The sequence below is a fragment of the Schistocerca americana genome, chromosome 4 (genome assembly GCF_021461395.2).
Source record: "Schistocerca americana isolate TAMUIC-IGC-003095 chromosome 4, iqSchAmer2.1, whole genome shotgun sequence".
NCBI lineage: Eukaryota > Metazoa > Arthropoda > Insecta > Orthoptera > Acrididae > Schistocerca > Schistocerca americana.
In genome coordinates, this window is record NC_060122.1 from 483,073,978 (window position 1) to 483,101,432 (window position 27,455).

The 27,455-nt window shown below is 45.2% G+C and overlaps 1 protein-coding gene across 1 annotated transcript; it reads left to right on the forward strand.

The window, feature by feature from the left end:
- The first annotated feature begins 1,919 nt into the window (after positions 1-1,919).
- LOC124613567 (transcription factor SKN7-like) lies at positions 1,920-27,141 on the forward strand. The gene is made up of 2 exons (XM_047142282.1): positions 1,920-1,933; positions 26,805-27,141. Exons 1-2 carry the CDS (start codon positions 1,920-1,922, stop codon positions 27,139-27,141), a joined length of 351 nt encoding a protein of 116 aa, XP_046998238.1.
- Positions 27,142-27,455: the final 314 nt, after the last annotated feature.

Here is a 27,455-nt window from a genome sequence, read left to right on the forward strand (position 1 = left end):
TGTAAATATAGTCTGCAGGAAGAAAAAGGGGTTTCCATTTATAAAACGAATATTGATAGCTGCAGACTGCGTGTTGTTTTCCGTTTTTCTGTGGTTTCTGCTTTACAAAATACATTACTTTTATTTAGGAAAAATGAGAGGACAAGCGACAAAAAGTGTTACACAATAACTGGTAGACTATCTCTCTTTTTTCCTCTAACACTTGTTTACTTTTTTCTCTGGTGATAAGTCTTCACAGTGCGTCAGATGCTGTCCACGACAGAAGCAGAGAAAACAATGAAACCGCCTGCTTCAAACACACTGAAAGAAAACTTTCGCGCACTCCTTTATTTCCAGCCCAAAATGTGATGTTTCCGAAACACTTCTTTTGGCGGTTCATTTATGTCCGAATGATATGATAAATATTAAGGGTTACTCATTAATTAAATTGATTATATAATTAGTTGTAGCTACAACGAGAACTGCCGGCCGCGGTGGTCTAGCGGTTCTAGGCGCTCAGTCCGCAACCACGTGACTGCTACGGTCGCAGGTTCGAATCTTGCCTCGGACATGGATGTGTGTGATGTCCTTAGGTTAGTTAGGTTTAAGTAGTTCTAAGTTCTAGCGGACTGATGACCACAGATGTTAGGTCCTATAGTGCTCAGAGCCATTTGAACCATTTTAGAACGGGAACTCACCGAAATCAGAAGCTCGCAGGGGTTGGCCTTTCATTGTGTGGTGTCACCGCCAGACACCACACTTGTTAGGTGGTAGCCTTTAAATCGGCCGCGGTCCGTTAGTATACGTCGGACCCGCGTGTCGCCACTGTCAGTGATTGCAGACCGAGCGCCGCCACACGGCAGGTCTAGAGAGACTTACCAGCACTCGCCCCAGTTGTAAGCCGACTTAGCCAGAGATGGATCACTGACAACTACGCTCTCATTTGCCGAGACGATAGTTAGCATAGCCTTCAGCTACGTCATTTGCTACGACCTAGCAAGGCGCCATAGCATTTGATATTATTTTATATTGTGGTTATAACATGTACCGTCAAGAGAGATGTTCTACAATTGTGGATTAAAGTTAAGTATTACATCAACTACGCACTTTATTTCCTACTATTAATTCCTTTAACTATTCCAGACCTCACGCCAATCTGCGTGAGCTTAACGCGTGCCTTTCGGCTTCCTCTCATTGTGACTTGGCTGTCTTGGCAAGTCACAACACATTGTAAGATCTTTGATGAATATTACAGTAATACGATGAACAATAGCTAGCATTATAAACAACTAGTATTTTTAACTTAGATCATACTCTCCATAAAATTAACTACAAATTCGTATTTTGCAGTTATGTATTAGAGTTTAGAAATTTCGTTTCTCAAGGAAATTATGCACCCTGTACCTCAAAGAGAAAATTTCGGGCATCATTGCTAACATGCATTCGTCAGATTAGGGTTGTATAATTTTGTAACGTTTTAATGAGTTTTGCCGGAGGATTGCTGGGTTTTCGAAATATTTTTATACTAAAACTGGACAATGTTAGGGGGTCATTCAGCTTTGTCATAATGAGTTCTTTACTTGCTACGTAAATGGATGATTTTTTGGTAATTTGCTTGTTTACATATCTGCGAACAAGTTGTTATATTTCAGCATGATTTATGATATTGAATTGTCTTTTCTATCTTTTAATCATTAAATAACATTTCCAAAGTTTGGTATACTATCTCATGGCGAGAACCCTAGTCAACCTTCGGATCGTATGAGAAATTGTATCTTTTGTAGCCTATTACTAAACGTTGAGTAAACATAGAACACCAATGCATGTAACAGAAAAAAATGTATGATTTAAAATATTTCATTTAATCACATTGCGTCACACTTCTGTTTAGCACAGGCTTTCTTTTTTTCTTTTCTTTTTTTTCAAAATAGGGTGACTGAATGGAGAAGGCTAGGTGAGTGCTCAGTTGATTGCGGGTTAGTTGAGAATGGCTATATAAGATTGTCAGTGGTAACACTCGTGTCAGTGGTTAGGTTAGGTTAGTGTTGTTTAACGTCCCGTCGACAACGAGGTCATTAGAGACAGAGCGCAAGCTCGGGTTAGGGAAGGATGGGGAAGGAAATCGGCCGTGCCCTTTCAAGGGAACCATCCCGGCATTTGCCTGAAACGATTTAGGGAAATCACGGAAAACCTAAATCAGGATGGCTGGAGACGGGATTGAACTGTCGTCCTCCTGAATGCGAGTCCAGTGTGCTAAGCACTGCGCCACCTCGCTCGTGTCAGTGAATCAGAGAATGGAAAGTTATAATGTATGGTCCGTTATTTAGCTTTAGCTTGACCAGAACACCGAAAAATAATTATTTTTCACTTATGTTCTAATTTCATTAGTTGCAGCTTTATGTCGTCTGGCTGTTGCTAGTCAGAGAACAAAACGTAGATTTTACGTAATTCTTCCTGGCTTCGGGAAAATTCTTCTAGAGGTGCCTCCGTGGCCCTGTAGAAACAATAACATTTTCGACGAGCTAACAATTTCATGCGCCACGTGCAAAGGTTGGACAATAATATGTAATATGTAAAATCCGCCTGGATAGCTGAGTGGTCGGTGTGGTGGAATGTCATGCAAATGGTCCCGTGTTCGATTTCCGGTTAGGTCGAAGATTTTCTCAGCTCAGGGACTGGGTGTTGCGTTGTCTTCATCATCATTATCTCATCCCCATCGACATGTAAGTCACCGAAGTGGCGTCAACTAAAAAGACTTGGACCAGGCGACCGGCCTACCCGACGGGAGGCCCTGGCCACACGGGATTTCATTTCACCGTGAAAACATCATGCTTGAGTATAAATGCACATGCTGGCCAAGTCTACTGGTTGCGCTGTTGTATCTAACCATGAACTGCACATGTACGATGTCCTCAATGTGTTGCAAATGTCAGTCGTGGTCAGAATATTATTGAATCTTTCTAGTACACTTTAGAGAGAAGACTGTATGATCTTTATTCACTTCTGTCATCGTTATCTGTACTTGCCAATGTTTTGCAGGAAGACTGGTGTAATATTTACTTCAGAATCATGCGAGACTTGTACGTATCCACTCCTAGACAAGTGGCCAACGGTTCAAAAATGGTTCAAATGGCTCTGAGCAGTATAGGACTTAATATCTAAGGTCATCAGGCTGAAGCGCCTAGAACCGCTCGGCCACTGCGGCCGGCCAATGGCAACGCTATTCCTAACCGTATTATGCACGTTAATGTATTGTGCTGCCTGAGTATCCATATATTTGTCGCCCCTGTATTTCGCGCATATCTTGAGCAGCTACCTAGGGGACCTGACTATGTCTGAAAATATCAAGCGCCGCGCGGAATTAGCCGAGCGGTCTCAGGCGCTGCAGTCATGGACTGTGCGGCTAGTCCCGGCGGAGGTTCAAGTCCTCCCTCGGGCATGGGTGTGTGTGTTTGTCCTTAGGATAATTTAGGTTAAGTAGTGTGTAAGCTTAGGGACTGATGACCTTAGCAGTTAAGTCCCATAAGATTTCACACACATTTGAACATTTGAACAAAATACCAAGAACTCGTATCACGATTCTTCAGCTACCGTTGGAGGCCGTGATAGAGTCATTTCAAAAACAAAGTAGGGGTGTCATCCTTTGGAGGTATGGTGATGAATTTTTCAGTCATTAGGATAAAATCTTCACTTCTTGGAACATCTCCAGTTCTATTCACGGGGAAGTCCAATTTACCATGGAGCTGAAAAGGGTGGATGCCTCCCTTTTCTGGATGTTTGGTTCATTGTAAAACTCACGGGACCATAGGATAGGGTATCTTACGCAAGCCTTTATACAGGTGGGCAGAAAGAGTCTGAAAAGCTTTAAGGGTGTTGCAGGGTGGGCTGTGCTGAGAAACAATTGTTAAAAAAAATTCGATACGTTATGCCGTTTCGAAGTTAATTAGCACCAAAGTTAGCCAGTCAGACCGTTTCGCAGGCAAATTCAAGTACCCCGCCATATCCAATTAGTGTCAAAAATGGTTCAAATGGCTCTGAGCACTATGAAACTTAACATCTGAGGTCGTCAGTCCCCTAGAACTTAGAACTACTTAAACCTAACCAACCTAAAGACATCACACACATCCATGCCCGAGGCAGGATTCGAACCTGCGACCGTAGCAGTCGCGCGGTTCCAGACTGAAGCGCCTAGAATCACTCGGCCACATTGGCCGGCTATCCAATTAGTGTCAGTTCTTCTCACGGTGCAGATGATAGTGCTCTACACTGCTCAGCCTTTGGCTCGGGTTCGATCTTTACCACAGAGACACGTCCAATCGTTGTATCGTTCTCTTGTTCGGTGTTGGGAAACCAAACGAAGAACAAGTATGGCAACACCGTATCTGGAGGGCAGCTTGTATTTGCGCGCACAACGGTCTCATTGTCTAACTTCGAAGCTAATTAACTTGGAAAGGGCGCAACATATCGAACTTTCTTCTTTAAACTTATTTCTCATTACAATTACCTGGAACGCCCTTGCAAGCTTTTCGGACTGTTTCTGACCATCTGTGAGGAGACAGCTTTCACCATCCGTTGCACGAATCGTGTCCTGAACGCACTTGTGCACAGACAACATATGATAGCTGATAGGGACCATCTACAGGAAGAATCTGAACATTCAAAAAAGTTTTGTAGATAGTGGATATCAATCATGGAGGATCTGCATGGCTTTGCAGTTCATACCGAAACTGTCAAACATAAAAAAGTTGGATGGAATAAGTTAATGTCCACGGCCTTCCTACTGTTTCTCAGGACTTTCTTACTGCGATAGGTCGTATCCTTCCTAAGCATAACAATGAGGTTACTTTCCACCAGCACCACACACAGCCACGGTCGTTTACTGCCTAAAGGGTAAGTTGCTTCTACGGAGGCAGGTATTTATAAGCTTATTTCTAAGTGAGATTTGTTGTATATCGAACGTCCTTTACTGATGACGGTTAATGAAGTGTAAATAAAATCTGTTTCGTGAGAACACGTAAAATTTCTTCTCCAATACGTTACGTATGCTGTGACTGAGTCTAGTTTTCGGATTACCCTGTTGTGACGCCAATGTGCAAATAGAAGCGGATACGACACACTTTTGGAGTCGGGTACCTCTCAAAAATTTATTGTCCACGGCGGCTCACAACGCTGCTTTTCATCAGTGGGCCAAACGACGTAGAAACTGGACAGTATCTGACTGAATGCATGTGATGTAGTCCGACAAGTCGCAGTTTGCCTCTTTGCAAATGATGCGTAGCGTCGAGAGAATCGAAGGCCCGTAAATGAGTTACACCAGCAGTGATTGCAGGTGATTCTGTGATTTTTTGTGGGTATTTTTCCTGCTATGTCTTTCAGCGATGGAGGTGTATGGATGTATGGAAAATGGGATATAGATGTAGTGAATTAGTAATTAGTAGGCAGGAGACTGTGATTCGGAACTGCGTTTGTGATTAATGTATTAGATCCGAAGGAATTCTAAGAAGCGAGAGTGTGAGAACTGGATGAGCTGGTATTGGATGGAAATTGGAGAAGGGAGTAGGATCCAAAAAGCAAGACGGAATGCTTATCTTGTTAGAATTTCATGGTGTCTGTACAAGGGGGTTGCAGACATCCAGGCAATGTTATACGTTAGAAAGGGACGGACGAAGGTTTTACGGGTGGGGATGGTGGTTCAAAAATGGTTCAAATGGCTCTAAGCACTATGGGACCTAACATCTAAGGTCATCAGTCCCCTTGACTTAGAACTACGTAAACCTAACTAACCTAAGGACATCACAGACAACCATGCCCGAGGCAGGATTCGAACCTGCGACCGTTGCATCAGCGCAGTTCCGAACTGAAGCGCCTAGAACCGCTCGGCCACAGCGGCCGGCGGGGATAGTAGTAGGGGGATGTTAGTAGCTGTAGTCGGTTTTGTGTTGGATGGTAGGACTTGCAGATTAGTTTTCGGTCGAGGATTAGTCCTAGACACTTTATTGTGTAAATAGGAGGTATCGGCTGGTTGTGGGTGGAGAAGATGGTAAAATACTCCCGCCCACATTTCATACCAAGAGGTCGAGACATCTGCGGAAGCTTGCACAGCAAATCATAGAAGAAGATAATTATATTACACGATAGCATCGTGACACCGTCTGCCAAGGATGTTGCGTCATAAATTCTTGTCGACTGCGCTGAGAGTTAACTTTTGCCAACAGCGGGCACCACATTTTGCCAATAACCTTGGCATGATAAATTAAATCGTTTTTGAAAACTGAATCCTAGAATGAAGAAACATGGTTTAAAATCCGGACGTTCTCATAGCCTATCACAGTGTTCGGCTATGCCAAATTTATCACATCTCCATCCCAACTAGCAATTCCTTCCCATAACGACATCCCTCATTTTTCTCCATCCAACACCTTCCCCAATACATCCCACACACCAATCCCCGCTCACAGTTACCAGGAGCTCATATCACAATCACATCATGCTCACTATGAGTCTGAACGTCCAGCACATCATAATCGTCTTTTCATAAACATGATTATCTGTACGTTAACTTAATAAATTTTTGTATTTCTGTTGTATTTTAAAAACCAGTAGCTTGACAGCGGCAACATGCTCACTGCCAGCCTACCCCCACCCTCTCTCCGCCGACAATAAGATATCCTGGGTACTGGCACCGAGATGGAGTGAACGTCCGAGGTGGTCCACAACATGATCTAACAGGAGAGATGTGGTGATCACGATGGCTACAGGAATACTTCAACATTGTGCAGACAGTTCATAGAGACACGTGCAGTACATGGACGAATATTGTCTTGTTAAAATGTGGCACCACTATAGAGTCACATCAGAGCTAACACATGAGGACGCACTACGTCGGTGACGTACCATTATGCCTTCAGAATTCGCAGAATCACTAGCCTCCGTAACATGAAGATATACCCAGGGGATCCTCACACCATGACGCGAGGATTAAAACCGCTGTACCTCCCCAAAACATTGGGAGAACGGGAAATCTCCACAGATCATCACCACATTCACCAACGATGGTCAGCAGGTACAGCGCAGAGCCGCGATTCATAGCTGAACGCAATGCGACGCCAATCAGCCGAAGACTGTGCTTTCTGGTCGCAACACCACTCCAGACGGAGCCGCCTGTGTTAACGGCAGCCTACACATGGGACTGTAATTACGTAGAGTGGCTACTGCTAGCCTCTGAACAACGATGCGGGACAGCGCAGAATGTAGCAGAGAGTCCATTACTTATTCTCTGATGGCAAGTGCAAACGTGAAGGGGTTACATGTGCTTGGGGCACAGTATGATCATGCGCCTATGTGATGGTCAGTCGTGGTTGACTAGAACCTTCATGACATGTAGGCTTGCCCTCACGTTCCCATGCGGTCCAATATTGGGCCTCTGTTACATTCGAATTCCTCACAACTCTGCATGTTGCACGATCCTACCAGCCAGCTAAAAGTGACACCCACAATGAGGTTCAAATGGATCTGAGCACTATGGGACTTAACGTCTATGGTCATCAGTCCCCTAGAACTTAGAACTAATTAAACCTAACTAACCTAAGGACATCACACAACACCCAGCCATCACGAGGCAGAGAAAATCCCTGACTCCGCCGGGAATCGAACCCGGGAACCCGGGCGTGGGAAGCGAGAACGCTACCGCACGACCACGAGATGCGGGCCCCACAATGAGGCCTATTCCAAACACTGTGGGCTGATAACGCTGTCTCATATGAGTATGCAACTTCTCCGTGTTCTTCACAGCTATCACTCAACATCTGACGCTTTCTTGCCTCTCATATACTATACCAGACCTTGTAACAGAATTAAACAGGATCAACTCTAAAGCACTCTGGTGGACGATCTACTTGTCCCACAAATCAATCATTTACATATCCACGATGGTGTGTACTTGTACAAAATTATACTGACATGAGACCATATCCTTGGGTGCTGTAGTTTTTGTCAGCCAGTACAGAAAACAACCCTTCTGTTGCAAAGTAAAACGTCGGCCATTTTATCTGAATCACTAATCTTGAAATATCGTCCAGTAACAGCGACAGGGTATATGGAGTAGCTTGCGAACTAGCGTATCCAAGTGTCAACCTCACCAGCACTTAGTGCGCCCTGCTATTGACTTGACGAGACTCTCGCGAACGAATGACTCCCGGGATTCTCCATCTGCCATTCCAACAGCTCTTCAGGTAGGCAGATGAGCTGGTAATTGTTAGGGTACACTCTTGTCCTTGGGGCTGGAAGCTTTCCCTATTACAGTAAGTCCAGTCTAGCCTGGAATGGTGAATGAAGGCTACTGTGACCAGATCCTTCAGTTGTCTTGCATCATCATACCATTGAAAATAGTTCCTAGGTCATCAAGAAATACGTATTTATTGAAGTGCAGCAACACTCTCACTCTAAAAGAAGTCAGCGCACGGCATCCTTCCAACAAAATACTGATTCTCTTCCTAAAAAACCTGCGGCGATGAAGAGGTTACCATAGGAGCAGGGCTGTTATGTATCGATCGTATTACTTAGGGTTGCGAGTGTAGAGAAATTCGGTTGCTGCATCTACTATTGAGGAGTCCTGTTTAAATGTAAGAAGAATGACTAATGTCCCTGCGAGCGCAGAACAGCTATCGTCGGCAATGCGTTAACAGCAGCACTCCAGGAAACGCGTATTCCAGATGGTCAGTTGATTGAAGCAGGTGAAGGATATAGTAGTTTATTCAGGAAGGGGAAAGCAACTAACGAGCTTAAAATACACTGAGTAGGCTCCGCTATTAACCACAAGCTTCTCAGGGACATGTCGGAGCTTCCAGTTCGGCATAATGAGCGAGCGCCTTATGACATTAAAGACTTCGATAGTGAACAGTTTCTATGTCCTGCGTCCGGATTCTGATGATGACATGAAAGAAACGTTCTATTCGGATATGGATGACATCTTATCAAACGTCAATCGCCAAGGCAAAATAATCCTGGTGATTTTAATACTATATTGGGTAAGTACTAGAAAGTGTGGAGTAGTGTCACTGGCAAGGAGAGAGTTGGCAGTGAAAACTCTAGTGGTGTTATACTTCTCTTAAAATGTGCTGAACATAAACTAACAATTACCAACACCATCTTTCGTCAAAAGGATCGGCTCAAAATGGCAATGGAGCACCATACATCGAAGCACTTACATTTCACTAATTATGTGATTGTCTGCAAGGAAGATATGCACGATATTTTCATCACTAGAGATGTGACAGAAGCCGATGTCTGTTCGACAGATCATCGACTTGTTAGATCCGTCATGCATTTGTCACTATCCACAAAGAGAGAAGGAGAAGATAGAGAGAAATAGAGAGAGAGAGAGAGAGAGAGAGAGAGAGAGAGAGAGAGAGAAAGAGAAAGAAAGAAAGAGAAACAAACGAAGAACGTAGACGCACATCTGATACTGAGAAGATCACCAAGTCACAATACTCCTCACAGTACAGGAAACAGCTCCGTCAAATACTGTCTAAGGAATGTCATCATGATGTAATACAACACCGAAAGAACTAGATGCCTTAAAAGAAACAGATCAGGAACTGGTTTGATGAAAATGGTGAAGAAATTGAATTATTGATCTCAGAGATGAGGTAAACCTTGCACGCACGGCGCAAGGATATGAACTCCATCACTAAGAAAGAAATACAACAAACTACCCGTGATTTGAGGAATGAGTGGTGGGTAACAAGAAAGACTTACAATATCTCGCAGACGAAGATACGTGACAGTTCTTCCAAGTCATAAAAGCAGTTTATGGTCCAATCGCATTTGGCAGACACCTACTTTGGTCCAGTGACAAGCGTGCACTTTTAAAATATCAGTGCTCTGTCACGAATAGATGGAATGAACGTTCTGAAGTCATTCTGAATCAGGTTACTGATGAGCAGGTGTAGGACATAATACAACAGGGACTCACAAAGAAGAATATTGGCACCTGACCAATATTAGATGAAGTCTAACGTGCTGTCAGTCTAGTAAAACAACACATGGCAACTGGTCCTGATGATACAGCAGCGGAAGTTCACCAAGAAGGTGGCCAGGAACTCATAAGTAACACAGATGAACTGATTTGAACTGATTGTTAAAGTATGGAACACTGAAGTAATGCCTCCTGATTTCAGAAATATTCTGAGGCTTCCCACATTTAAGAACAGAGATGGTGCAGACTTTAATAACAGCTGCGGAATATCGTTGCTGTCTCGTTTAGTGGAGAAACTACTATCAGGGAGCCAGTATGGCTTCAGGCCTTCTAGAGCAGGATTTCCCAACTTTTCCTCTAACACTTTGAAAATCCTGGTACTATGATGGAAAACGTTTTTGATCTGAAAATTACTAAAATTTTTAAAACATGAGAAAACGTTTCTTGTTCAGTGATCACTTAAGTTTTAAATCATAATTACTGTAATAACACAGACATCATAATAACATTTAATAAATAGAATTAATATCGTAAAAATGTAGAAAAAGTCATGTTATTAATAGTTTTTCGGGGGGAGGGGGGGCACTTATTCGCTTCCCATGGAACACGAGTGTCCCGCGGAACATAGTTTGTGAAATCCTGTTCTGGAGGAATCAAAGATACGACGTTCCAGCTCATCAGCTTCAGGAGAAATGCAAAGTACAAAGTAGACATCTTTCAGTGCCCTTATTGATCTCGCTAAGGCATTTCACTCCGCAAACCGTAAAGCTTTACGACAAGATTTTAGCTGTGTATAGTTTTCCGTAGACATTTATAGCTCTGCACAAATATGACAGCAACTGTCATTGGTAACGACTGTGTTGCTGAGCGATTCCACAACAATACCAGTGTTACGCAAGAATGTGTGATTGTCACTACGCTATTTCCCTTGTACATATATTGCCTCTGTCATGCAGTGAGTTAAAGATGATCTTCCTCTAGGAATACAGTTAACTTGCAAAATGGATGAGAAGTTATTCAATCAGAGCCGTCTAAAAGCAAGACACCAACATTTTCTGTGGAATTAGTTCAGTTACAGTGCGCTTGTAACTATTTGACCATAAGTGTCAATAATACGTTAGCGTAAGATATGGGCTTCGTTACGACTAATATGATGTGTTATTATTTCTGTTGATTATACTGCTGAGGATTGTTGACCGATAACTACAACTATTTTGAATCAGTTTTCTCCAACTATTGAATATTCGAATGCACAAACTTTGAACATAACATTTATTAACATTTAATAACTTTCTAATAGAAACACATTTCACATTACATTATTTTGCGCTAAAGTGTGCCGTTAAATTAAAAACGAGAAGGGCCTTGCTACATGGCACCTGTGGCTCACCGTAGTGCAACACTAACTTGTTAAAAATCTCTTTGTTCACTGTGTGCGTTACTGTTGCGCATTGTTGTCGTCAGCGATATTATATTCTACATGTAAGGATACTGTTCCCTTAGATGCAGACGATAACAAAGTCATAGCGAAGACCGAAGAAGAACTAGTGTTAATCCTGAATGCCTTCTCCACAGCAGAGAAAGAGATTGGTCTCTAACTGAATACCAGCAAAACATAGGTCCTTCATCAACCAGCACCTCGGGAAGGACAAACAAATTTCATTGTCACCATCGACGGTGTGGTCTTCAAGTAGGTAAAATCTTCCTTACCTTGGTCGCACACCCTCATCAAGCGCAAATATAGATTCTGAAATTCAGTACAAAGTTATCCAGGCTGGAGCATCCTTTACTACACTAAGGCGATGCACATTTGACAGCCACGATGTGAATGCTGCAACAATGATCCTAGTATCCACTTCAAATGTAACTCCCACCCTGCTTTGTGGGTCTGAAATTCTTCACCTGTTACAGACAACACCTTAAAAATCTGTAATAATTTCAGCTGCGACGACTGAGGAGCATTTTGCGTATGAAAGAGAGACGCACAAATTTCACCGTCTTTGAATAAGCACAAACAACAGGTATAGAAACGATGGCTTTAAGGTTCCAGGTACGACGGACAGGGCTCGTAGTGCGCATGTCTGACAATCGCATTCCCAAAAAAGTGTTTGATTCTAAGTTAACAGCGGACAAACGATGTGTGTGGGGTCACCGGAAACGATTTAAGGATACATCCCACCATCAAGATGTGTCAATGTAATGTCGTGTTAACGACAGGAGGCCTCAACCGTCGACCGCTCTACAGCAAATTGCCCTTTATTTAGCTTGAATTTGTCACGAATCTCTCGCCCTGAGCGAAGTCCCAAGGTACTGGAAAAAAGGTGACTCCTGTATATAATAATGGTAAAACAATGGATCCGCAAAAATACAGGTCAATATCTTTAACATCGGTTTGCTGCAGATTTCTTGAACATACTCTGAGTTGGAATCTACTAAATATCCTTGAGACCGGTAAGTTTCTGTCTACGAACCAGCAAAGCTCGTGCCAAACTCATCTTGCCCTTAAGGCTGTCACCACACGCCTGCTTCCTCCGGGCACCTAGCTGCGACTCACGAGTTTTTTACTGCGCGCGCCCGGCTCTCTTAACCATCAAAGGTCTTCCTACTCAAAGATATTATACTCATTCCACCTTGCGGTTGGCAACTACCGACTTTATTTTCTGGATATACCTTGATCAGACCTTAGCACATACCTTTCACTATGTACAGAAATGATCTGGCGGAGAGAATGGACAGCAGTCCGCAGTTGTCCGTTGATGATGCTATTGTGTACGGAAAAGTGTTGTCGTTGAGTGACTGAAGGAGGATGCAAGATGACTTGGACAAAATTTCTAGTCGATGTGATGAATGACAGTTAGCTCTAAATGCGAAAAAAAGTAAATTAATAGAGACGAGTAGGAAAAACAAATCCGTAATGTTCGAATACAGCCGGCCGGAGTGGCCGTGCGGTTCTAGGCGCTACAGCCTGGAACCGAGCGACCGCTACGGTCGCAGGTTCGAATCCTGCCTCGGGCATGGATGTGTGTGATGTCCTTAGGTTAGCTAGGTTTAATTAGATCTAAGTTCTAGGCGACTGATGACCTCAGAAGTTAAGTCGCATAGTGCTCAGAGCCATTTTGTTCGAATACAGCATTAGTAGTGTGCTGATTAACACAGCCATGTCGTCAAAATATCTGAGTCACGTTACAGAGCTATATGAAATGAAACGAGAATGTGCGGATTATGGTAGGAAAAGCAAATGATGAATTTCGGTTTATTGGGAGGATTTTGGGAAAGTGTGGTTCATCTGTAAAGGACACCGCATATAGGACGCTCGTGCGACCTGTTCTTGATTATTGTTTGAGTGTGTGGTATTCGCTTCAGGTCAGGTTAAACGAAGACATTGAGATAGTTCAGAGACGGCTTGCTAGATTTGTTATTGGTAGGTGCGAACGATACGCAAGTATTACATAGATGCTTCAGGAATTCAAATGGGAATCCCTGGAGGGAAGGTAACGTTATTTTCGAGGAACACAATTGAGAAAATTTAGAGAACAGGCATTTTAAGCCGACTGCAGAACGGTTCTACTGCCACCAACGTACATTTAGCGAACAAACCACGAAAATACGATACGAGAAATTAGGGCCCATACGGAGATATCTAGGTAGTCGTTTTTCCCTCGCCGTAGTTGCGGGTGGAACAGTAAAGTAGTTGTACGATGTACCCTCCGCCGCGCACCGTACCGTGGCTTGCGGAGTATGTACGTAGATGCAGAAAAGAAAATGCTGAGAGGAAGCGAAAGGAAGAAGCTGCTCCAGTTAGAAGTACCACCTTTTATCAGTGTGGCAGACTCTGTGTACTTCTTGCCCGCATCTCGTGGTCGTGCGGTAGCGTTCTCGCTTCCCACGCCCGGGTTCCCGGGTTCGATTCCCGGCGGGGTCAGGGATTTTCTCTGCCTCGTGATGGCTGGGTGTTGTGTGATGTCCTTAGGTTAGTTAGGTTTAAGTAGTTCTAAGTTCTAGGGGACTGATGACCATAGATGTTAAGTCCCATAGTGCTCAGAGCCATTTTTTTTTCTGTGTACTTCTTGCGCTGGACTGTACAGTCACCTCCATACTGGCTGATGATTGCATGACAAATCTACCCGAATACGAGCGTTTATTGTGACGATGATGTCGTTCAAAACTCTGGTCAGGAGTTGACGGTAATACCTGCTGAGTACCTGTCTGCCCCGACTTCCTGTACGAGTCGGTTCACATCTAGTCGGGTCGGCTTCCGTGTCGTATGTAAACCTAGCGCGGCTGGTCCAAAGGTATTCGAACTTCGAACCTCGGTTTCTCGGAAACCCACGAAAAACGTATCGTACTACATCAGGATTTATTACATCAAGGGTGCTATACTGGATGATTATGATTAAACTAACGGTGACCTGAGTGCTGTAGTGTGGGATGTACACATTCCAGGACATCGAAAAATCGTTGGTAAGTGGAGGATAGTCCCACCTTCTGCTGCCAATTGAAAACATAGAGCTTAAAGCAGTCAAAATGTGAAATATTTCCTGTTTCGACTTCAGTATGATGTTTATTGCGTTGGCAACACGTGTCGATTTCATTTATGAAATAACTGTTGGTGTAATGGGTTAAAGACGTTGAAGTATTCCGTACGAAACGCAATGGCTATTGAGAATAAAGACCATGCACTGTTGGTAAAATTGTGCTATCGGAACGGCAGCAAGAGCAGCGCCGCACTGAGGGAATATCGCTGACAGAAAAGGTGATCAAGAAATATGAAGAAACCGGCGAATTGGAGGATGAAGCAGGAAGAGGGCATGGCATTTGTTGATGAACTTCCTGTAGCTGTAGCCGACCGTGCAGCAGATTCTCACACTCTGCAGCCAGTGCTCGTGCTGTGTCAACGGAACTGTGTCTCCTCTGTTCAACAGTTCAAAAGATTTCACGGTACATTTTACGTTGGTATTCCTACAACACTCATAACGTGCAAGAAATGAATTTCCATGATAGGCTATAACGTCGTGACTTTCTCTTCTTGTTTTGGCACTCATCGAAGTGGATGACATGTAGCCAGGGAATATTCTATGGATGGATGAGGCACATTTCATTCTACACGTTGACGTGAACGCATAAAACTGTCGCATATAAAGTTCTGCTACGCCACGTGTTGTGTGAGAACATCCACTGCACTCAGCTTATGTGGCTGTATGTTGTGGTTTCAGAAGCTCCTTCACTCTCGGTGGTGTTTACTTCGTGGAGATGACACCTCGCGGGTCTGTTAGGTGTGTAGTGACATCTGCACGTTATAAGGATCTCCTTGTGCAACACTTGATGCCAGCTTTGCAAGAACACAACTGATTCGACACCGCTTTCTTCATGCAAGACGAGGTGGCACCACATTTCTCTTTCCAGGTGAACGATTGCTTCGAGAAATCTTTAGCAACGACCACATCATGACTGGGCACTTCCAAGATGTGTAGCCTTCCAGATCCCGTGACCTAAATCCGTGTGACTTTTGGTTGTGGGGATATCTTAAAGACAGTGTCTATCAGGGACGTATCCAGACTCCTCTTGATCTGAAGTACAGCATACAACGACTTATTGCTCTGATTACACTGGATGTATTGCGAGCAAATGTAACGATGTCGTGTTACAGATGTAGCATGTTGCTAAGTCGTGAGGCATTATTGAACACATGTTCCAATTTGTGACGTGGTAGAACCATCGTTATCATGTTTTAGACCGGTGCTCCCCTTTCGCTGCACCTACATCACATTATGACTGCTTACAGCGCCATTTTTTCACCTGGTGGCAGAAAGTGTAACTATATTGTTTTCAGCATACACCAGGAACTCACTGTGAACATAAATATGAAGTTTCCCGATCAAAGAAAACCATCATAACGACCGGGAGAGCGGTGTGCTGACAGCACGCCCCATCTGAGCATGACACGGCGGTCGGATAGTCCCGATGGGCCACCTGTGGCCTGAAGACGGCGTGCCGTGAAGTTTCAGCTCCTTGTAATATATGCAGCCCACATAGCAGTGCTCTAAACAGAGTTTAATTATTTCCGCGCGATATACACTACTGGCCATTAAAAATGCTACACCACGAAAGATGACGTGCTACAGATGCGAAATTTAACCGACAGGAAGAAGATGCTGTGATATCCAAATGATTAGCTTTTCAGTGCATTCACACAAGGTTGGCGCTGGTGGAGAGACCTACAACGTGCTAACATGAAGAAAGTTTCAAACCGATTTCTCATACACAAACAGCAGTTGACTGGCGTTGCTTGGCGAAACTTTGTTTTGATGCTTCGTGTAAGGAGGGGAATTGCGTACCATCTCGTTTCCGACATTGATAAAGGTCGGATTGTAGAATATCGCAATTGCGGTTCATCGTATCGAGATATTGCTGCTCGCGTTGGTCGAGATCCAATGACTGTTAGCAGAATATGGAATCGGTGTGTTCAGGAGGGTAATGCGGAACGCCTTGCTGGATCCCAACGGTCTCGTATCACTAGCAGTCGCGATGACAGGCATCTTATCCGCATGGCTGTAACGGATCGTGCAGCCACGTCTCGATCCCTGAGTCAACATATGGGGACGTTTGCAAGCCACCAACCATCTGCACGAACAGTTCGACGACGTTTGCAGCAGCATGGACTATCAGCTCGGAGACCATGGTTGTGGTTACCCTTGACGCTGCATCACAGACAGGAGCGCCTGCGATGGTGTACTCAATGACGAATCGGGGTGCACGAATGGCAAAACTTCATTGTGTCGAATGAATCCAGGTTCTGTTTACAGCATCATGATGGTCGCATCCGTGTTTGGCGACATCGCGGTGAATGCATACTGGAAGCGTGTATTCGTCATCGCCATTCTGGCGTGTCACCCGGCGTGATGGTATAGGGTACCATTGGTTACACGTCTCGGTCACCTCTTGTTCGCATTGACGGCACTTTGAACAGTAAACGTTACAGTTCAGATGTGTTACGATTCGTAGCTCTACCCTTCATTCGATCCCTGCAAAACCGTAAACTTCAGCAGGATAATACACGACCGCATGTTGCAGGCCCTGTACAGGCCTTTCTGGATACAGAAAATGTTCGACTGCTGTTCTGGCCAGCACATTCTCCAGATCTCTCACCAATTGAAAGCGTCTGGTCAATGGTGGCCGAGCAACTGGCTTGTCACAATACGCTAGTCACTACTCTTGATGAACTGTGATATCGTGTTAAAGCTGCATGGTCAGCTGTGCCTGTACACGCCATCCAAGCTCTGCTTGACTCAATGCCCAGGCGTATCAAGGCCGTTATTACGGCCAGAGGTGGTTGTTCGGGGTACTGGTTTCTCAGGATCTATGCAGCCACATTGCGTAAAAATGTTATCACATGTCATTTCTAGTATAATATATTTGTCCAATGAATACCCATTTATCATCTGCATTTCTTCTTGGTGTAGCAATTTTAATGGCCAGTAGTGTGAAGGTGAGCCTAGGAGTGTATGCTCCCGTTGTTAGTAAGCTCCTCGGAGTAGAGGGTCAGCCTGGCAGCAGTGGGGAGGGGGGGGGGGGGCTGTGTGGTGTGGTGCGGTGTAGGGCCGTCGCTGTCCCTCGGAGCGCCGCCCTGGGCGGCCACTAAATTGTCCGGCGGAGGGCGACGTGAGTTACGCACCAGCACGGCCGTTCGTCAGCCTCCCGGGCCGGCGCGCCGCCAGTTAGTCGCCAATCACGCGCCAGCCGGAAGGGGCGGTTCGTCTCCAGGGGCGCGCGGCCCCAACTACAGTGGCCGCCGCCAAGACGCCGAGTCACCACCAGTTAACGGGCCACTAAAGCTTCCGCCTTCGGGGCTCATTCTAAGTGTCCTTTGAAACAGTCAAGGGGGCAGTCGGATAACTACAGTCAGCTACTGTCACAATTCCTGCTTGATGCAATAATTTACCAACAGCCGTACGTTTTGTAAACATTTATTTTATTTTATGAACTTCTATGTGCTACCAGTTTCGGCACTATATTGATGCCATCTTCAGGCACCACTCGTCATAGTCGTAAAACCGCTATACACGGAAGGAGCCATATAACTGTATCCGTGAATCAATTCGTCCTGCAATAGCTCTTGGTGGTCAGGCGTGTATACCGGTTTTACGACTATGACGAGTGGTGCCTGAAGATGGCATCAATATAGTTCCGAAACTGGTAGCACATAGAAGTTCATAAAATAAAATAAATTCCTACAAAACATACGGCTGTTGGTAAATTATTGCATCAAGAAGTTAATGCTATCCGTTGTCCCACGTTCCACTATCCGTATTGGGTCAACGAAGACTTGTCACAATTAGTGCCCACACATCTTCCGATAAAGCGGAGGTCAAGCAAGGTAACATTAAATCAAAACTGAAATGTCAATTTCACCTCAGTAGCAGTATCTTTTGTAACAATGAAATAGATTAGCCAGGTAAGAGATTACGCCACAGTCTGCTGTAAAATAAGTGTGTATTGATTCACCTCAAATGTTACATCACATTTTTATTACTGCACATACGATTAAGTTATAATAATTAATATCCGAGTCGAGACTGAAATTAGAGTCCCTTTGATTTAATTCATTGGTTACAAAGTAACATGTAATCTAATACTACTGCTAAGGATGATGATTATGAAGATAATGATGATTTTGGTTTGTGGGGCGCTCACAACGTGGTCATCAGCATCCATACAAATTCTCAATCTTTTCACTGTCCAGTCTCGCCATTTTCCCGGATGATGACGAATGACGAGGAGAACACAAACATCCATCCCCAGGCCGTGAAAATCCTCGACCCGACCGGGAATCGAACCCAAGAACTCCTGATCCAGAGGCAGGAGCGCTAACCACTGGACACGAGCTGTAGACTACTGCTAAGGGTTTGAAGAGACTAAACATCTATGATCACCCGTTTCTTTTTCAGTCTGTGTACTCCATATTAAGATGCAAAAGTCATGGGATTGCTAAACACACATATATAGACGGCGGTAGTACAGCGTTCACAAGACGTAAAACGGCAGTAAACTGGCGAAGCTGTCATCTGTGCCCAGGTGATTCATATAAAAAGGTTTCCGACGTCATTATGGTCACTCGACGGGAATTAACAGACTTTGAACACGGAATGGTAGTTGGAGCTACATGAACGGGACATTCCATTTCGGAAATCGTTAGGAAATTAATATTCCGAGATCCACAGTATCAAGAGTGTGTCAAGCGTACCAAATTGAGGATATTACCTCTCATCACGGACAACGCAGTGGTCGACGGCCTTCACTTACAGACCGACAGAAGCTGCGTTTGCGTAGAGTTATCTGTGCTAACAGGCAAGCAACACTGTGTGAAATAGCCACATAAATCAGTGTAGGACGTACGAGGAACGAATGCTTTAGGTCATTAGGTGTTAATGGGCTATGGCAGCAGACGACCGACGCGTGTGCCTTTGTCAACAGCACAACATCGCCTGCAGTGTCTCTCCTGATATCATGACCATATTGGTTGGAACCTAGACGTCTCGAAATCGGGGCCAAGTCAGACGATTCCACAGTTCAATTGGTAAGAACTGACGATAGGATTCGACACCCCACGAAGTCGTGGACCCAAGTTGTCAACAAGGCACTGTGAAACATGATGATGGCTCCATAATGGCGCAGGATGTGTTTACATGGAATGGACTGCATCCTGTGGTCCAACTGAACCGATCATTGACTGTAAATGGTTATGTTCGCTTACTTGGAGAGCATTTTCAGCCATTCATGGACTTCGAGTTCACGATGGAAATTTTATAAATGACTATGCGCCACGAAGATGGGCTACAACTGTTCGCGATTGGTTTGACGAATATTATGCACGATTTGACAGAACGATTTGGCCACCCAGATCGCCCAGTATGGGTAATGCTACAAAAGTCGAGCGGGCAGTTTGTGCACAAAATCCTGCACTGGCAACATTTTCGCAATTGTGGACGGCTGTAGAGGCAATATGGTTCAGTATTTCTGCAAGGAACTTCCAACAATGACTTGTGGGACCCATGCGATGTCGAGTCACTGCACTGGGTAAAAGGAGGTGTGATACAATATTAGGAGGTATGCCAAACATCCGGCTCACTAGGCTTCTCTCTTCAAACCGTGTCATGCTCGCCTTCCCGAGTACGAGAACCAGCGTGTTAACCCAAATGGCTATCCATATGGGTAATGCTACAAAAGCAATAGTTCAGGAAAATATTGTGCTCGTCATATTACTATTATGTCCCACTGTGAACCCTTTCATGATGTTCACGTGATGAGAGTGTGGCAGGAACGTGGAGTGCTGTGCTGAAGAGGACAGACAGAAGGCAATAAAGGTCACAGAAGGATAAGGAGAAAGTCGATCTGTAGAGGCAACAGTGAACAACGAGTGGTCACAGTCGGGAGTATAGCAGCAGAACTGGAAAAATATACCGTCCGCAAAAATCCTACTGAGATTCAAAGAGAGGTTCGAGTGTTACAAGTTAATAATGAGCAAAGTCCTGTGAGTGACAAAGATGGAGCAACCAGCACAAACTCTGTACATTAGTGGTTGGTGTCAATAGTAGGGCAATGGCGTCATGAGCACAATTTGTTTGTGTGGGTTACCTGCATCATGGGCAACTATACATTCAGGGGCAAGCCTATTGTTCTCTTTTGATTGACAGGTCGTTAATCTATTGTTCTGCTAAGAGGATTATGATCGCCAGGGGATAATCCTTCCTTTTGATTGACAGGTCCTTCACCTATTGTTCTCCCTCCCATTCCCCTCCCCCTGCTTCTCTCCCTCCCCCATCCCTCTGGGAACTCCCCTCACTGATACCAGCACACTTCTTATATCAGTTTGATTGACTACTTAATTAAATCAATCAATTAATTAAACCCTCTCTCCCTCCCCTCCTCTCCCCCCCTCTCCTACCTGGAAATTGGCGGCTCTGTTCTAAAGAAGAAGGATCTTACGACAGGAAATTCAATTACACAGCTAAGGGTATATTGTTTATTTATAAAAAATTCAATTTGCAGGGGTTGGATCTCTCTTGCTCATCAATCTCCGCTGTTTGAGTAGATGCAGGTCTTGTAAAGTACATCGAAAAGAAGTAATTAAATCGATCGCTTTGTTTTTCTCCTGATCGTGCAAGGAATACCATCATAAAACACCCACCACACGTAATTACACTGTTACAAATCTTTCGATCGCGAAGCACGCACTGTCCGTCATCCTGCACCCAGTGCTGGGTGACGCCACCGTAAGCGCAGGTCGCTCGGGCCCTCGCCAAGTGACGGATCCGTCAGCGGATGCGCCAGGCGTCAGTGCCGAAGAGGTGGTCGCTCAGGCCCCGCGATTGACAGACTGGGTGTCAAGCTAATCCCCAAACAAAAGCACCCAAGATACACCTGCCCTGTCTCTCCCTCTCTTGTCCTGTAGCGCGCCACTGCTGGGCTGCGTGCAGCATCAGTCGTGGTCGGACTGAACCACATGCAAAGCAGCGTTTGTGGAATACCGATGTACGAGAGACACCTTCCTTCAAGGCAAATGTCTGACTGAGGATCGATTCAGAAATACTGCTGAAGTTAATAAATAATTAATTTCCAGTCACTTGATCGTGATGTAGGGAATACACTCCTGGAAATGGAAAAAAGAACACATTGACACCGGTGTGTCAGACCCACCATACTTGCTCCGGACACTGCGAGAGGGCTGTACAAGCAATGATCACACGCACGGCACAGCGGACACACCAGGAACCGTGGTGTTGGCCGTCGAATGGCGCTAGCTGCGCAGCATTTGTGCACCGCCGCCGTCAGTGTCAGCCAGTTTGCCGTGGCATACGGAGCTCCATCGCAGTCTTTAACACTGGTAGCATGCCGCGACAGCGTGGACGTGAACCGTATGTGCAGTTGACGGACTTTGAGCGAGGTGGACGTACCGCCGAATTGCTCAACACGTGGGGCGTGAGGTCTCCACAGTACATCGATGTTGTCGCCAGTGGTCGGCGGAAGGTGCACGTGCCCGTCGACCTGGGACCGGACCGCAGCGACGCACGGATGCGCGCCAAGACCGTAGGATCCTACGCAGTGCCGTAGGGGACCGCACCGCCACTTCCCAGCAAATTAGGGACACTGTTGCTCCTGGGGTATCGGCGAGGACCATTCGCAACCGTCTCCATGAAGCTGGGCTACGGTCCCGCACACCGTTAGGCCGTCTTCCGCTCACGCCCCAACATCGTGCAGCCCGCCTCCAGTGGTGTCGCGACAGGCGTGAATGGAGGGACGAATGGAGACGTGTCGTCTTCAGCGATGAGAGTCGCTTCTCCCTTGGTGCCAATGATGGTCGTATGCGTGTTTGGCGCCGTGCAGGTGAGCGCCACAATCAGGACTGCATACGACAGAGGCACACAGGGCCAACACCCGGCATCATGGTGTGGGGAGCGATCTCCTACACTGGCCGTACACCACTGGTGATCGTCGAGGGGACACTGAATAGTGCACGGTACATCCAAACCGTCATCGAACCCATCGTTCTACCATTCCTAGACCGGCAAGGGAACTTGCTGTTCCAACAGGACAATGCACGTCCGCATGTATCCCGTGCCACCCAACGTGCTCTAGAAGGTGTAAGTCAACTACCCTGGCCAGCAAGATCTCCGGATCTGTCCCCCATTGAGCATGTTTGGGACTGGATGAAGCGTCGTCTCACGCGGTCTGCACGTCCAGCACGAACGCTGGTCCAACTGAGGCGCCAGGTGGAAATGGCATGGCAAGCCGTTCCACAGGACTACATCCAGCATCTCTACGATCGTCTCCATGGGAGAATAGCAGCCTGCATTGCTGCGAAAGGTGGATATACACTGTACTAGTGCCGACATTGTGCATGCTCTGTTGCCTGTGTCTATGTGCCTGTGGTTCTGTCAGTGTGATCATGTGATGTATCTGACCCCAGGAATGTGTCAATAAAGTTTCCCCTTCCTGGGTCAATGAATTCACGGTGTTCTTATTTCAATTTCCAGGAGTGTATAAGGCAGGCGCGGTAGCTATCTCACACACACAAATTGATGTCACAAAACTAGTAGCCGGCTGACTTAAAAGGCACTTCAAAAAAAGATCTTTGCGTACAAAGAGAGAGAGAGAGAGCTGTAGTTTGCAACGATCTTTCCGGCATGCAATCCACAAACAGCCTAAACGCGATACGCATGTGATCTCACTAATCTTCACTAATTTGACCCCTTTGATTGTGAAAACAACAGCTTAGAAGTTGTGAAAGATGTAACAGTTCTTGCTCTGTGAGTTATGATATACTCTCCCAAGCCCTACTTCATAGTTGAGGGAAAAAAATGTTAGCTGATGTATGACATAAGAAGTGGAGTGAGGCGTTGGCATGTTTTCACTTATTATTATTATTTCTTCGTAAATAATTAAGATTTTACTGTCATAGTAGTGATCGTCTTGATAGCAAGCTGTTAGACACCATTTTCAGTTTCTTTTAATAACCATTTCTCTTTAACAATGTTAGTATTAGGAAATACAGTTGAAGATCTTTGTCCACCTTCAGATTGCGCCAACACTGCCCAGCAAGTGAAGTGTTCCAGGCCACCCAGTCGAGACTGTAAAGTCTAATGAAAGTCTTAGTCAAATGGCTGGATAGTGCAGTTCGAGAAGGGAGGCTGCCTGATTAATACTTTGTTGTACAGCATATACGTAATAATGTTACTGAATCACTACTTTGCGAGTAATGGAGAGAAGAGCTGTGTACATACGAAGTCTGTTGTGGTATATGACTGTAAGATATGTAAAATATTTTACAAACAAGAATTTCAGTTGTTACGTAGTGAAACCATCACTTGTTAGCAGTTTATGGCATTGTCTGCTACGCAATACGTCAATTAAAAGCCATTGGTATTCCTTTTTTAAATTTTATCTCTCGTTTAGTAGCATAGACAGCTCGATGACACTCACTAGAAGTTTCTTACAACCTCCCATCAGGAAACATGTACCTACGACATGAGTGCTACTCCCGCCTAGGGACAAGGGCATATACAGGGTGTTCCAGGAGGAAAGGTCAGTATTCAAGGGTATGACAGGAACGCTCATTTGAAGCAAAAAAGGATGTTGAACTACTTGCGAATTCAGGCTTTCTCGGCAGATTTGGATAATGAAGTCTTCTCGGGACATCAGCCGAGTCAAGGCGCCGTTCTGCGGCAACGTTTCAAAAAGCAAAAAAGCAAAAAACTTCATATGGGCATATGCCCTATTCTGAATGGTTTCTGTGACAGAACACAATTAACGCACTTTTGTTTTTGAGCTAGTGGCGCGCACGTACGTGTCTTACGTACCAAACCTCTTTGACGTTTTACTTTAGCTCAGCCTAACTCGTTGTTTTCAACCTCTTTGCTCGGGAGGGGTCTTTCTGACATTAAACTAGACCCTTGAACTCGCAGCTCCCATGGTGTGTTGAGTGTGAAAAATTGCGAGATATTTAGACAGTGTTTATACACACACTGATTAAAATTCCACACATCTTCGCTAATGAAGAATACGCAGCTATACGTAGATATGTTGCATGTTTACGGCTTGTGCGATGGTAGCGCTCCTGGTGGTGTCGAAGAATACCGTCGTCGCTTTCGGACTCGTCGAATTACTGATCGTAGAGTGTTAACCAGAGTTTTCATCACATAGCGTGAGACATGTATTCTTTCTAGTTCCCCATTTTTCTTCTGAACGTGCAGTGCAACAACATGCGCAAGAATAGCAAAACATTGTTGAAATGGTGCAGCGGCACACGGCTACATTCTGAACGTATCAATGTCCCACGAACAAGTGTAAGGTGAATGTTACTTGCGGAAAACTTGCACCCATTTCATGTGCAGCGTGTCACAGTGTCAAAAGACTTGAAATTTGTCACTGGTTTAACGGCAATCGTCATTGGCTTCCATTAATAAGCTACGTTTACACCAAATGGAATCAACAACACACGTAATAATCATCGATGGCCGCAGAAAAATCAACACGCTACAGTGACAATGAATTTCCAGTTTCGTTTTTCGATCAGTATATGGTGCGGCGTGACAAGCAACATGTTGGTAGGTCCAGTCATTTTAGAAGAACGAATGACAGGACGTACGTGCATGCATTTTTTGAAAAATTAAGTTGTTGAACACCTTGAGAGCGTTCTTTTGGCCACGCGGACTGCCATGTACCTCCAGCATGATGGAGCCCCTCCAGATTTTAGCAAATGCATGAGGGAATATCTCAACTGCACTTTCAGTTGTCACTTGATTGACAGTGGTAGTACAATTAACTGGCCACGAAGATCGTCAGACCTTACGCCATTAGATTTTTGTTTATGGGGCTGGATGAAACCTGAGGTGTACAAACGAAAGGTGAGTACGCGAGATAAACTGTTCGGTCGTATCATGGACGCTACTGCCCGCATTAGGGAACATGTAGAGTCAATCAGACCAGCAACATAACATGTTTTCCCAGGAGTGGACAAAGAAATTAAAATTGAATATGTGATATTCGAACTTTTATTCTGAATTGTGCAACAGCAGTAATGTGGCGTGTAAGATAATGCTTAGAGGTAAATATCTTCAGAATACGCATTCCTCTATTGACACCAAGCAAAACACGCGTTGTAATGTTTACTAACTGGTGTACATGTGCACATGTGTCCTGACAATGTATTGAATAATCCAAAAAATAAATAACAATGACCATTAAATGTGTTCTATCTCGGAAACCACTCGGAACAGTGGATGTTCCATATGAAGCTTTTTACTGCAAATTATCATTCCTACCACACCCCTGAATAGTGGCCATTACTTCTGAGACAAACTGTATAGAAGACACCAGATGGTTGGACAATATTCGAATCTCTCCGTTCTGCCTTAATGTGGCAGAGTACAACGAGGCCAGTCACAGGTTCTGCATTCACAGTACACTTAAGGGCAGGCACATGCAATCTGTGGTAACTCAGAGGAGGCACTACACAGGACGCAGTTTTCACTGGATACTGACTCTTGAAGTTTCAAAATTTATTTTCACAACTGCGTTTGGCGTAGTATTGTATTGCCGTAAAAGTGTTACGAACAAATTACAAGAACACGTGATACCCCATAAACAAATCATAGGTGTCATTGGCCAGGTGGCGTTTCCCTGTATTTGAATTCTCCCGCCCTCCAGGTGACGCCACTTTGCCTATGGAAGCTACAGCGACTACCCTGAAAACCAGCATTTTGCTTCTGTCAAACAGTCATCTCCTGACGAAGAAGATGGACTGTAGTGATAAGAGGCGGAGTTTCAACACAGATTTTTTGCTGTCTGTACATCAAGAAGATTTTATGCGAGTATGGCCCCGCGAAAAACTTCGACATCGCTGAATGCCTGGCAGCCGGCCGGTGTGACCGAGCGGCTCTAGGTGCTGCAGTCTGGAACCGCGGGACTGCTACGGTCGCAGGTTCGAATCCTGCCTCGGGCTTGGATGTGTGTGATGTCCTTAGGTTAGTTAGGTTTAAGAAGTAAGTTCTAGGGGACTGATGACCTCAGCAGTTGAGTCCCAATACCTGGCACCTGACACATTTCTTTCAAAAAGCGTATTTTTATGAGTCCTGACCAACTGTTTCGTGATCGAGGAATTGATAATTCTGTTTCCACAGTCTAAGACTGAATATTACGTAAAAATAAAGATTGCAGGGAGGAAAAAAAGGAAAGAAAGAAAAAATTCTGAACCTGGAACAATTCTGCAGAGGAAGCCTGTGGACCAGTTATCGTCAGAATTTGACGCGTATGATCCGGAGGCACAGTGGCGCGTCGTAATTAAATAATTCAGCGAGTCTGGTGGGAATTTGCATGACGAGGGGCTGCGCGAGGCGGGGTTTGCATCGGGGGCGGGGGCGGCTCTTTGTGCCCAGCTAAACCGGCCCCGAATCTCTTGTTCCGCGAGCTCGAAAACATCCTCTGGTGCCGCGCCGGCTGGCTTTACCTCTTTCTCCCTCCGCCCCCCGCCGCCCCCCGCCGCCCACGCTGCTGCCGCCGCCGCCGCCTCCGCCTCCGCCTCCGCCTCCGGGCCCCACGGAACGGACGGCCGCTACCCGCCGCCACCCCCTACTGCCTCAACGGATTTAATCTCCGTGGGGATTAGTCCGCTCTCCATATTTTACAGCTAATTTAACTCATGTTATTATTTGCTGGCAGTTGTGTTTAGGGGGGAATGGGATTAGGAAGAGATTAAATGGAATATTTCCACCTACATTAAAGTTTAAGAAAGCTTCCCAGACCGACCTACCTACGTAGCTAGCTCCCCGCGCCCGGATTATGGATTAGTTTTGGTACTCTTCTCCTGCCAAAGTAATTCCTCGCCCGAACTGCCTCGTTTAGCAAATTCAGCGCCGAAAATAAAGAGAGAGGGAGAGAGAGAGAGAGAGAGAGAGAGAGAGAGAGAGAGACAGAGGCAGAGGAGGGAAGAGCAGCCGAGGTGGAG